We start from the raw sequence: 12,499 nt of genomic DNA, 5'->3' as shown, positions 1-12,499 counted from the left end.
ATGGTTTTTTTTTTAATTATTAAACTTAAATGTGTATGTTAAACGCACGAGCCCTTAATTTTAGATACCAACCAAAAGTTTCTTCCTTTACTTTTTTATCTTTCATATAGAAAATGTAAATAAAAAAAAATTAGCACTATAATTAATTAATTTTTATTATTATTAATATTTTTATCCTTCATTTAACTACCTTTTAGTCCCTTCACTAATAGTTAAATTAATAAAATGGACAGAGGGACTAAAATAGTCAAGAAGATCAAATAATAATATATTCTTAAAAATATAAAAATTAAATCATTAATTTTAACATAACTAAGGGATTAAATATTAATTTAGCCTAAATTAAAATAAAAGCTAGAAGATGGGCATGTTTCAAATTAGCATCATGCTCTGGATATGCAGGATTCCAAGATCCCCAAAGGCCATGTCAATCACATGCTCTCCACAAAATCATTGCTTTCAGCTTCTTTCAAGAGAATCTATATACATCCGAACCATCCTATATTCGTTAGGGTAATATTCCTAGATCCCCATGTCAATCATATGCTCTCCTCAAAATCAATGCTTTCAGCTTCTTTCAAGAGAATAATCTATCCATCCGAACCATCCAATATTCGTTAGGGTAATACCATTCTGTTTAAAAGCTAATGCATCAAGTTGCATGCAGCCTTCGAAACGATTCTTCAATGAAACATCAATGTTCTCGTTCTGGTTTCACAGACAAGGTAAAAGCATTGATGTCCCATGACCGAAAGTAAAATATTCTACATCAAGAAGATTCACAATGCAACAACTTTCAGCCATTACAGCGCATTGATAGTGATAGTCACAACAGTTGAAAACATACATGCTGATATGAAAGCAGATTAACTATATATGCAGGTATCAGGCTTCAAATTTCTGGATTTGTGAGGAAAACCAGACATAATTCTTGCTCTCCAATTTACAACAAAGCAAGAAAAAAACCACCTAAGCAAGCATGCCAATGCTTTACACTCCATCCACCACATCTGAAGGGGCTAGACCAATATCGTCCAGACATCACTATAAATCACAACACAATATGGCACTTGGGGAATAGAAATGCAAACAAAGAAAAAGCAATGAAATTCCATCTTTTACTAAACAGTAAACACCACAATGGATAATCAGGTCTCATCTTTTACCCTGAACAAGATGTAGGGAGGCATGCATCACTGCAATAAAAAAAAAAAAAGAAGTGTAAAATGAGCAAGCACATAAGCATCATAGTATCAATAACAGCCATGAGTTACAGGAAACCACCTCTGCATCCTCTGCCCCACCTACTTTGGCAGTGCCATTGACTTTCTGGGCATCTTCTGTTGCAGAAAGAGTCGAAGGAAATTACAGATCAAGCAGATGGTGATTGGGAGTAAAAACTAAAAGCAAATGTGATTGGCAAACAATGGTCCACTAGAAACGTGAAAGCTCTGTGGATTTGTTCGCTTATGCATATCTATATAAAGATAATTAAATCCATTCATTTGTTCCCTTTATTTTTTTACTCCAAGCAGATCTGAAAACCTGCAAATTCTTATTTCAGTCATCCAAAGATAGCCTCAGTTGCCTATTTGAGTTTCTACCCATTCCTAGCTTCTAAATTAACTCAAACTATATCTAGATGACAAAACCTGCAAGCTGCCCCACGTCAGTATGCAACATTTAATCCTACATCAATGATTCAAAGCTTCATTTCATAATAAATTGAAGTAATATATACACAGCAAGCAACTGTCTTTCTCCAGATGCCATCACTGTCATGGTTTATTAACAATTATCAATGCAGCCAAAGCAAATATCAAGACAAGTAGAATTTCCTTTCATTGTGACGAAATGATGATGGAAATAACCTTAATCAGATCAATGTAAAATAGCTAATAAAGACAAGTAGAATTTCATTTCATTCTGATGAAATGATGATGGAAATAAACTTAATCAGATACATGTAAAATAGCATAGCATTATGTGACTATAAAGAAACATCTAAATAGCATGTACATTAGACAGAAAGAAAGGGTAAAAACAAGCTTAACCATAAAAATAACTATGTAACTAGAGTTAGAATTTTGACCAAGCATGTATTGATTATGACAATTACCTCCATCCTCTGGGATGTCAGAAGTCCACAAGGTCAGGTTGTCCCTGAGAAGCTGCATTATTAAGGTGCTATCCTTATACAATTCCTCATTTAAATTGTCAAGCTCTGAGATTGCTTCATCGAAAGCTTGCTTTGCAAGGTGGCAGGCCCTAAGGGGAAAAAGAATTCCACATCATATGAATATGCAAAAATAGAGTTTGATTTCTAAGGTTTGTGATAGAAGCTTAACTATTTTCCAACACACCTTTCAGGTGAATTCAAGATCTCATAATAGAATACTGAGAAATTCAATGCCAAACCCAGTCGGAGAGGATGTGTAGGAGGCAACTCAGCCCCTGCAGCAGTGGTAGCTGTCTGCAAACCAGGGGAAAAAAGTCAAACAGTTTGCCGCACAACAAGTATTCCATTTAATCACAATATGATTTCATCAGACTCAAAATTAGTAACCTTTCTGGATTATATCAGATTAGATTATTAAAAAAAAGCATCGGCAATAGCAATAACTTTCTAATCTTCACATTCCTCCAATAGGTAAATATAATTCCAGCTAGAAGCTTCCATTCTAACATCAAGAAACTTTTCTATTAGAAAGTTATTGCTATTTCTATATGAGCATATGACATATAACCAACAACTTTATGAGCATATGAGCAATGATCACACTTTATGTGAAGATTAGATAGTTATTGCAATTGCTAAATGAGCATATGGCATATAGTTCTATCAATAACATCAAGATATATGAGCATACAACCAATAACTTTTCTCCAGTACTTGTCCCACTTCATGGAGAGCAAACAACCATGTTTATCAACAAAGTGACCGAATATGGTGCATCCTAGCTCCGAAATCTAAATTAAGAGAAGTTATAGCCAAAAAATATCTGGAGAGCATCATATACAGGGATCAAAGGCAGGTGATGTTAGCAAAAGCTTTTCTATTATCCTCCCTATTATGCAAGGTAACATAATTAACCAAACGTTAAAAAAAATAAAATAAAATGGGAATAGATTCTCTCCTGAATAATGTCCAACAGGTTGAACTTGCTTATAAGTTTGGCATTACTTTTCTTCAAATAGCTTATAATACATGCAATTAAAGTGTGGGGAAAATTTTTTGACTCAAATTCTATCTTCCCAACGAACAAAAAGACATACAAGAAATCTCTGCAAAGTAGAAGATATCCAAGCAACATTAAATCAAATGAATGCTTTGCCACTGCTCTTAAGTGAAATATACAAATAGTCTACAAATATATCTTTGGAATTTTTTTCAAGCACATATTAATAACCGATGCATTTATGGCAGATATCAAAGTGTAGACCATTGAGCAAATCAGCACTCTAATCAATTTAGATTAAAGAAAAATACTGGTATAATTATCATTAACATGTTAGTGGATAGAAACAATGGGCTTATTCACTTGTGGAAAATTGGGATAGTTTTCTAAAGAAAATTTGAAAACAGAGTTTCATGTTCAAAAGTGCCCTTTTTTTCAAATGGAGAATTAGAAAACTAGTTTTCCAATTTTTCAAAATTTAACTAAGATTTAGAAAACAATTTTAAGTTTTTTTTTTCCCCACCGTTTTCCTCTATAATGAAAATCATATTTTCCTCCATCAAAAAAAAAAAAAATTCCCTATTTTCCAAATGGAAGACAATGCCTTTTTTATAATCAAAGTCATATTATAACTTTTCCATAACTAAAATTGAATAATTATTTAGAAAGATAAAAAAATTAATCTGATTATTATAAAATAAAAAATAACACATATTAAAAAAATTTAAAAGTAAAATAAGTTCGTAAATATATTTTATAACGATTTTTTTAATTATAAAAATATGAATTTTTTAAAAATTTTTTAAATTAGAAAATTGTTTTTTATTATTGATAGGTGAACATATATTCCATATTTTTCATTATTTTCCAAGGAAAATGAAAAAAGAAAATTATTTTACACAAGTAAAGAGGCCCTAGCCGTTCCATTTCACCACTTGGCCAAAACCCTAAGGCACAAAGAAAAGAGGCAAGTTACGGATGATTATTACATATCAAAGGGAAAACAATAGTTCACGTGTTGCTATAAATGTTAATCTACTCAAAGAAAAAAAAGGGCTCCAGTCATTATTGCATTCCTATAATGTCACTGTAGTCATTGAACAATATATCAAACAAAACAAAGAATTCAGTCGTAGACATGGTAGCTACCTGTACAAGGTAACCAGACATTAAGTATGCCTAAACAAATCAAATAAAACTATCACTAAAGATAATGACCAGGAACTTGAAGTTTCATACACTTAATTAAGAACCATAATCTTTGGTTAATAATACACTAAGGGCAAGAACACAAATTGTTGTGCTTATAAATGAAAATGCGTGCAATAACCTTGAAGAAACAATAGTGACACTAACAGTAATAGTAACAATCATAATAAAGGAAAAAAAAAAAAAAAAAGGTAACAGATACCTCATATGCTTTCATTGAATGATCAGCAGCATCCTTCTTCTCATTACCAGTTTTGAATTCTGCAAGATATCGATAATAATCTCCCTTCCTGTAACCGCCAAAATTTCCCAACCATAAATCCTGATAATTCTAAACAAACCAGACATTGCTCAATGAAATACAATTTTCTCACATCTTATAAAAGAACACTTTTGATTCACCAGCAGAAGCCGAAGGGATTAGATGCTCATCTATTACGATCATGATATCATTGCAGATGTTTGTAAGCTCTGATTCAACCTTCTGTCTATACTCCTTGATCCGCTTCACATTAAATTCATTTCCTTTGGTTTCTTCCTTTTGTTCTATGGATGACAGAATTCTCCATGATGCTCTCCTAGCACCAATCACATTCTTGTACCCAACTGATAGCAAATTGCGCTCTTCAACTGTCAATTCCACATCAAGTTTTGCCACATTTTTCATGGCATCCACCATCTCTGCAAAAATTCAAGATTTAAGATTAGGATTCTTTGATCAAAGCAAACAACACATAAGACGCCCCATTTAAGACAAACTTTCAATAAAGAATTTAGAAAAAAAATTCTCCAAACCTGTATCCATTATACCAAAAAGAGCCTGAGAAAAGACGACATTAAATACACACACAAACATCTACAAACACGTAAAAAAGCATTAAAATATGAAGAAATAATTATCAATTTTATTCAAGCTTGATTGAGCAAAGCCTGATTTTAACTAATCCCTGAAGTCGATTTGAGTTATTCAGTTCTAATCAAAAGAAATAAAAATTTCAAAAATTAAAAAAATAAAAATAAAATAAAAACACAAACTCAATTACTACAAAAACTCAACTATAACTCTCTCTCCTTTATTAATTCTCACAGAATCCAGGCGAAATCAAGCTGAGAACACACACACAGATTTTATCACATTTAACGTCATTTTTCGAAATGAAATACGCACAATCCAAGATAGATCGCATAGAGTGGGAGGGGAAAAGAGAGAGAGAGAGAGAGAGAGAGAGAGAGACTGACCATCGTAGCGCTCCGCCTGCTCAGCGAGCTTGGCAACGTAGATGAACTTGTCGCGTTCAGCCATATGATGGTATCGAACGCGATCTCAGAGAGAGAGAGAGAGAGAGAGTTCAGGGTTTTAACAGTGTGGGTTTTGTGCTCTTTGAGAGAGAGAGAGAATTTTCCCAATTCTCAAAACGACGTTGTTTTTTGGCTGGCTCCGCTGCCCGATAACTACGCTGTATTGTCCGCATAGAAACTCCTCTCCAGTTCCACCCCGGGGTCCAGTGCTCCACCCTCTCGGCCCTCTTGTCTCCTCTCATTCTCTAAACTCTCCCTAAAACCCTAACACCACCGCCCGCCACTACCGCCACAAACGTTCCCCCTTCACCATTGGTCTTCGCCTCCCACTCACCATTTCCATGTTCGTCTAGCCCGCTTGAACGTCAATAAAAGCATTAGCGAAAATAAAAGAGGGGAAACGACTTGAACGTCCGGTTACCGACTCCACTAACCTGATACGCATATAAAAATCGAGTAAGTTTTCTTTCCATTCTACCTTTTCCTTATTCACGTGGTTCAATTTCAAATCATGTAAGTTTAAAATTTGTTGCAAAATTTTTGTAAGTCATCCTCTTCACATGGTTCTGAAAATGACCCAGTAGCTAAGAAATGCGATATATTCTCTGGAGAGTCAAGACTCAGGAGTGGGTGCCAAATCCTGGACCCCTATACTACACAAACAGAACATAATGTTTTGTCAATACATGAGCATCAAAATTGCATGAGATATGCAGACCTGGGACTGAGTTCATGAAATGGACATGGAAACCAGATGGGTGTGATCTAACTGTTTTCGACCCCGCTCAGTTCCTGGAAATTGTTAGAGGCAAGTCTATGGCTTATGTTGGATTCTCTTTGGGCAGAAACCAAATGCATTCCTTGATGTCCCTTCTGTCCAGGGTAAGTGTTAGTTACCATCTACATTTTTTTTTTGTTTTGCTAAAATTATATATTTATTTTTTTCTGTTAAAGTTGCCATTTGAATAATATCATTAAGTCTTCAATTGCTAAAATAAAGGTACAAATTAGTGTAACTAAAAAGATTGGCTAAAATTGATAATGCCTGTAATGAGTTAGTTTATTTTTGTAAATAGGTAGTTTGGTTCTACCAATCGAGTTGATTGCAAAAATAAAACAAATATCAAATGTAAGTACAAATTGATAAAATTTAAAAAATAATAACAATAAAATTAAGAATACATATAGAGATTTCAGATTTTTTTTGTCATTTGGCCTTTGAAAAATGGAATATTTATAAGATTATTAATGTCATTGCAGAAGAAAATTTCATTAGTGTTCGTTTGGATAGTGTGCATTTGAAATAAATGTGGATTTGTACTTGTCTTTCAAGTAAAAAATCATAAAATAAGTGAAAATTTTTTTTTTCAAAGAAAATAAAATGTTAGCTACGACTACGTAATATATTATAATGATGGCTTTCTAACTATAACATCTGTTTTCTTAGTTATTTTAGTTGTAGTTATTTATGTCAAATTAGCTTATAACATGATAAAATAGAATACCCCAAAAAAAAAAACATTGTGATGGTGATAGCAAAATAATGCTTTTCCCCTTTGTTTATATGCATTACTTAATGTTTAAATGAGCTCATACCTCAATTGTATTATATTTTTTTAGATCATTAGGCAAATTATTAAAAACTTTAGGGATGATCTATTCTAAAAAAAACTTTATAAAAGGATCTAATTATTATCACTTAACAACATAAGATATTAATCAGATTATTAATCGATTAATATATTCACACACAACACGTGTTGAAAATGCAAGTTTATTAAATGGTTACATATTAATCTATGTATTCATCCTTTTGCTTTTTTGCAATTTTATCCTGTCCTTTTGTCCTAATTTTAGAAGTTAGTCGCAATTTTGTCTAATGGTTAAAATTGAAGGTGGGGTACATACATGGCATGTGACTGGGATAGAAATATATATATGTTTTTTTAATTGTGGGGCTTACAAATGAAAAATATGTATATATTTACACCCAAAAGCTGCCAAAGAGAAATCCTCACTTCCGATTTTGAACATTGGAAAAAATTGATTAGCTTCTGAAGTTGGGAAAAAAAATTACTAAAATTAAATGGATTGAACAAAATTATAAAAAATCGAGAAGGTTTGAATTTCTTTTACCATTAAGCCTTTGGTATTTTGCTATTTTTTCAATATTTGTTTTCTAGAGGTGTGGTTAACTCTGTAACCCATTCTTAAACCCCAAATAAGTGATTTGGCAATAAAATTTATAAATGACACATCTACTTTGCAAATGACTAGCAGCCATTCACTCGCCGCATCTCCTCATCATCTGCCACCAGAAACAAGGTGCCTATACTCTACAAAAGCTCAGAAATCAATGACCACAACAAAAATGAGGCTGTAATGCTCCAGCTCTTCTCCTGGGGAAGAGGCACATCTGGCCAGCTTGGTGGTGGCAGTGAACAAATGCAATTGTACCCAGCCCTAATAGTCAACCTCCAGGTGTTGCCCTCCTCTTTCATACTCTCACCAACACCAGGGCAACTTGTTAACAAGGATCACAATTGCATTAACAAACAAGTTCTTGAAGTGGGAATTTCTTGTGGATTATTTCATTCTGCACTGCTTGTAGATGGTAGTTTTTGGATTTGGGGAAAAGGTGATGGGGGCCGTCTAGGCTTTGGACATGAGAATCCTGTATTTGTTCCCACGCTGAACCCTAATCTGGATGGCGTTCGGTGTATTGCTCTAGGTGGCATCCATTCCGTTGCCCTCACTTCCCTCGGTCAGGTCTTCACATGGTGAGTAATTTTTGCATCATTGATTATGGATCAAAACATTTTTTCCCCTATAGTACCATGAACTCCTGATTTGGTCTGATGCTTATGGTAGTGCTTGACTTGATGATAGTGACATTGTTGTATGCTGTGCAAGCTGAAAATACTATTTTACTATATTGACTTGACCATGAACTGGTCTGCATAACTTGATGCTGTTGCTTCATTTTAATTGAAGTCTGCAGGGGTTATGGTGGTTTTGGTGCACTGGGACATTCTGTTTATCACAGAGAACTGCTTCCTAGATTGGTTGAAGGCTTTTGGAATGGGAAAATACAGCATATTGCCACTAGTGGCACACATACTGCTGCAGTCGCTGAATCAGGTTTGTTAATCATTTCATTTTCATGTGCCCAAGTAGTAGGTTTCAAGTTTTCTATCCCTTGCTGCAGTTTCTGTAGACCTGTGGATATGGTTTCACTGTGGCCTTTTTCTGTAAGGCAAGAAAAGACATTTGCTTTTATGGTGACATGTAGGGGAACTTTATACTTGGGGACGAGATGAGGGGGATGGTAGGCTGGGCCTTGGCCCTGGGAGGGGCCCAAATGAAGGAGGTGGACTTAGTATCCCTTCCAAAGTAAATGCACTACCTGTTCCTGTTGCTGCTGTTTCCTGTGGTGGTTTCTTCACAATGGTGTTGACAGAGGATGGGCAAATTTGGAATTGGGGAGGTAAGGATGTTATTTCCTTTATGTAAATTCTGTGTTCTGTCTTTTCTGTTTTGCAAATTGCAATAAGATTCAACTATTAATTTTTCTTTTGATAGAATGTTATGCACAAATTCTTCAACATTTATTTAATTTCTGATGCTGCTGCCTTGCCTTTCATGGCTTCTTATTAAACATACAGGTCTATCTTTCTCCTGCTTGTTTTTGTTCTATATTCCTTTTTGTCTTTCTCGCATTCCATGTTAAACTAATTAAAATATTTTTTTGTTGCAATGGTGCCCAAAACCAAATTAAATTATTTTTCATTCCCCCTCATCTTGGTCTCTATTAGCAGCATATCTATTCTCTTATGAAGGCTTTTTTAAAAATTAAAAAAAAAAAAATTCCCTTAAGGGTGGGAAGATGGTTGAGCAAAGGTAAGAAAAAAAAAGGCAACTGAGCCCACCTTATAAGTTAATTTCTTTTAAGAGAGTGATAAATGACAACTTATTTGCTCTGCGTGTCGTTTATATCTTTTGATGTGGAATTGCAACATTTGACATTTCTCATGAAGTCTTCTTTTTTATGTTTTTTCTTTTTTTTGAATTGTGCCTTGGATTCTTGGTTTTGGTCAATGAATCAATTTTTTTCTGAGTAGTATTTGACAACTACCTTTTTAATAATGCACTGCACTTCAAAATCCATAGGGCCTCTGTTTTGTTGCAACAATAAAATTCTTGGACTTGTAATCTTAAGGGCATAAGTTTGAGTCTTGACCTTGAGAGCAGTTTTTGCAACTGAATATGTTAAGGTTATGACGGCCTCCTATTCCTTTTTGCCTGAGCCCAAATTCAAGGCAACTATAACTGGGTAAGAGCTTTTTACTTCAAAATCTTTCCAATTTAGGTATTCTATGATTTCATTTTGTTCTGTGATATTTTTAAGTTAGTAGATACGTATTCATCCATTTAAAAAGTGGTGGCAAATGCTTCACTTTTATGTAAACAGTGTCATGCTGTTATGAAATTTGTTTTCTATATATCAAATGAAGACAGGAAATTCTTAAGATCTAAAATTTGATTGTTAAGTGGTGTGTTATTGACATATTTTGCCAATTTTGAGAAATTGAACAGTTTGTAGCACTAAATAAACAATTTAATTATAGTGTCTTGGTCTTTTGCTCAGCAAACTCAAACTATGAGCTTGGAAGAGGTGATAAGATTGGCAGTTGGAAACCAAAACCAATTCCTAGTCTTGAAGATGTTCGTATTATTCAGATAGCAAGCGGTGGATATCACTCACTTGCCTTAACTGGTAAATGACTGCAAAATCTCATTGTGAAGCATGATGTGCATAATTTTTTCTGTGCTCTGTCTCTCTCTCTCTCTCTCTCTCTCTCTCTCTCTCACACACACACACACACACACATATGCGCGTGCACACATTTTTTCTCGCCATTTCCTTTTATTCCATTTACTCATCTTTTAGATGTCTGGCATTACTTAATATTTTTGTCATTCTGGCTCATTATATTAGATGAAGGTAAAATTCTTTCATGGGGCTTTGGTGGACATGGTCAGCTGGGCCATCCTTCAAATCAAAACCAGAAAATACCAGTGGTGATTGACGCTTTAGCTGATCAACGCGTTGTTTATATTGCCTGTGGAGGTTCATCTTCAGCAGCTGTAACTGGTAATTTGAGATATGTGATCTTAAGTGGTCTTATTCTCTTAGGTACCACGTTTGGTGGCATTTTCTACATTAGTATGTCAGTACCTTGTACTTCATAGTAAAATCCACTAAATTCCACCAAGGTGTCTGTATGAATTTGAAATGGTTTACTAATCTTGTAAATTCTATAAGCTGATTTGTCTTACTACGTTATGAATATTTGATGTATTAAACATGCACATATCATTATCAGCTGTGGATTGGACCAATTCTAGTTTTATATTGTATGGTAATTGGTCATTTGTGTTTGATTGTGTTTTGGTGGTTTACTAGTTGTATAGTTGGGAAAAAGTACAAGGAATTGTCCTTGCTTTTCATTGAACTGAAGTCCTAATATATGCATGTCTTTACAAAGTGCTGTGTTTATTTTGTGTAGATAAAGGGAAGCTTTACATGTGGGGAAATGCCAAAGATTCTCAATTGGGGATTCCAGGTCTGCCAGAGGTGCAACCATGTCCTGTTGAGGTCAATTTTCTAATGGAGGATGATGATGACCTGGGACCCCACAATGTGCTGTCTGTTGCTGTTGGTGCATCTCATGCAATGTGTTTGGTTTTGCGATCAGGCCGACCGATATAATTGTTCCTCTGGTTTTAAGGTTTATAAGAGTCTGCAGTACAGAGCTTCAAAAGATAGATGCATAGAGAAATGTTTGATGAGCTGAACCAAGAATGAGTAGCAAATGAGAAGTGTTGCATTTCATTGGGACACCTAGAAGCTTGATGTGAATCTTTCAAGTGCTATGAGGATTCTGTTGTGATCTCTTCATTCTTGGGATTAGATAGATGTTCATTTAATAAACTGGGGAGTTATCAATTGATTTGATACTGATGCACCAATTGTTAGGTACTTCCAGTTTCATAGTCTCGTTTAATGTGACCATTGTTCCATCTCATATGTATTTTCTTTGTTATTTCTTAGGCTAGCACAATTATGTCTGCTCAAAACTCAAAGCACAATGTAAGTGGCCGTTGCAGTGCTTTTTCATGGCACAAATCGATGATGAACATTTTGTTTTGAGTTATACTTGATTACTGATTTAGGCTTCATTATTTTCGAGGAAAATTACATATAAAAATGTTTTATTTTTTAAGGTTTGTTACAAATTAATAATTATCATCATCTTAGTATTAAAAATAATTGAAAAATATTAATTCATCGTTATATTGTGTCACGATCCAGCCTATGGACCGGACTGGCACTAGGACCTGAGCCAGTCTAAAGCCTCCGAGACCTATAGTAAGTTTAACTATTCCTCAATCCATGATTAGGTCCACAATTTAGGCTCAATATGCATATAAAATAATTTAAATTAAACTGTTATAATTTTATTTTGGTCCAATTTAGCCTAGTAATTATCAGAAACTAAAATTAAGGGAGCCCAGCTCAATCCTGTTACATCATTTATAAACTATTTAAAACTCATAAAAATTTTTCATTTATTAATATAAAAACTTAAATTCATGCATTTCCTGACACGATTAATACTACTACTAGTACATGCGGAATTCTTAAATTTAAACAATAATAATACAGTTAAGTAATTTTTTCATAACCTGCGAGAAAAGGAACAGGTTATTCTGAAAAAATGTCTTCTCCTGTAGCCTGGAAAAATAAG

At 34.2% G+C, this 12,499-nt stretch overlaps 2 protein-coding genes across 5 annotated transcripts; one reads left to right on the top strand and one right to left on the bottom strand.

Moving 5' to 3' along the window:
- Window positions 1-778: 778 nt before the first annotated feature.
- Window positions 779-5,789, bottom strand: LOC110665040 (14-3-3-like protein D). 2 transcript variants are annotated; one of them, XM_021825000.2, is made up of 7 exons: window positions 5,628-5,789; window positions 4,763-5,069; window positions 4,591-4,678; window positions 2,364-2,473; window positions 2,120-2,268; window positions 1,285-1,340; window positions 779-1,196 (listed from the first exon to the last, which is right to left on the bottom strand). In XM_021825000.2, exons 1-7 carry the CDS (start codon window positions 5,689-5,691, stop codon window positions 1,194-1,196), a joined length of 777 nt encoding a protein of 258 aa, XP_021680692.2. In that variant the 5' UTR covers window positions 5,692-5,789; the 3' UTR covers window positions 779-1,193. The 2 variants fall into 2 exon arrangements, with proteins under 2 accessions (XP_021680692.2, XP_058009200.1); XM_058153217.1 differs by having other exon boundaries at window positions 1,285-1,337.
- Window positions 5,790-5,870: 81 nt separating this feature from the next.
- Window positions 5,871-11,905, top strand: LOC110665037 (RCC1 domain-containing protein RUG3, mitochondrial). Of its 3 annotated transcripts, none has more exons than XM_021824994.2 (8): window positions 5,871-6,143; window positions 6,269-6,569; window positions 7,968-8,467; window positions 8,689-8,828; window positions 8,980-9,174; window positions 10,336-10,464; window positions 10,687-10,842; window positions 11,258-11,905. In XM_021824994.2, exons 2-8 carry the CDS (start codon window positions 6,420-6,422, stop codon window positions 11,458-11,460), a joined length of 1,473 nt encoding a protein of 490 aa, XP_021680686.2. In that variant the 5' UTR covers window positions 5,871-6,143; window positions 6,269-6,419; the 3' UTR covers window positions 11,461-11,905. The 3 variants fall into 3 exon arrangements, with proteins under 3 accessions (XP_021680686.2, XP_021680687.2, XP_021680688.2); XM_021824995.2 differs by having other exon boundaries at window positions 5,874-6,143; window positions 6,272-6,569; XM_021824996.2 differs by having other exon boundaries at window positions 5,874-6,143; window positions 6,235-6,569.
- Window positions 11,906-12,499: the final 594 nt, after the last annotated feature.

The sequence above is a fragment of the Hevea brasiliensis genome, chromosome 9, assembly GCF_030052815.1.
Source record: "Hevea brasiliensis isolate MT/VB/25A 57/8 chromosome 9, ASM3005281v1, whole genome shotgun sequence".
NCBI lineage: Eukaryota > Viridiplantae > Streptophyta > Magnoliopsida > Malpighiales > Euphorbiaceae > Hevea > Hevea brasiliensis.
The sequence above is the reverse complement of the archived record's forward strand: the minus strand, read 5'-3'. Positions and strand labels throughout refer to the sequence as shown.

Bases quoted from the DNA above. Each gene is read 5' to 3' on its own strand.
- LOC110665040 (XM_021825000.2), bottom strand. From the start codon at position 5,691: ATGGCTGAACGCGACAAGTTCATCTACGTTGCCAAGCTCGCTGAGCAG. The intron at 5,070-5,627 runs GTCAGTCTCTCT...GAATTTTTGCAG, and splicing joins GCAGGCGGAGCGCTACGATG to AGATGGTGGATGCCATGAAA. The intron at 2,269-2,363 runs GTGTGTTGGAAA...TTTTCCCCTTAG, and splicing joins ATCTTGAATTCACCTGAAAG to GGCCTGCCACCTTGCAAAGC.
- LOC110665037 (XM_021824994.2), top strand. From the start codon at position 6,420: ATGAAATGGACATGGAAACCAGATGGGTGTGATCTAACTGTTTTCGAC. The intron at 8,468-8,688 runs GTGAGTAATTTT...TGAAGTCTGCAG, and splicing joins CTCGGTCAGGTCTTCACATG to GGGTTATGGTGGTTTTGGTG. The intron at 9,175-10,335 runs GTAAGGATGTTA...TCTTTTGCTCAG, and splicing joins GCAAATTTGGAATTGGGGAG to CAAACTCAAACTATGAGCTT.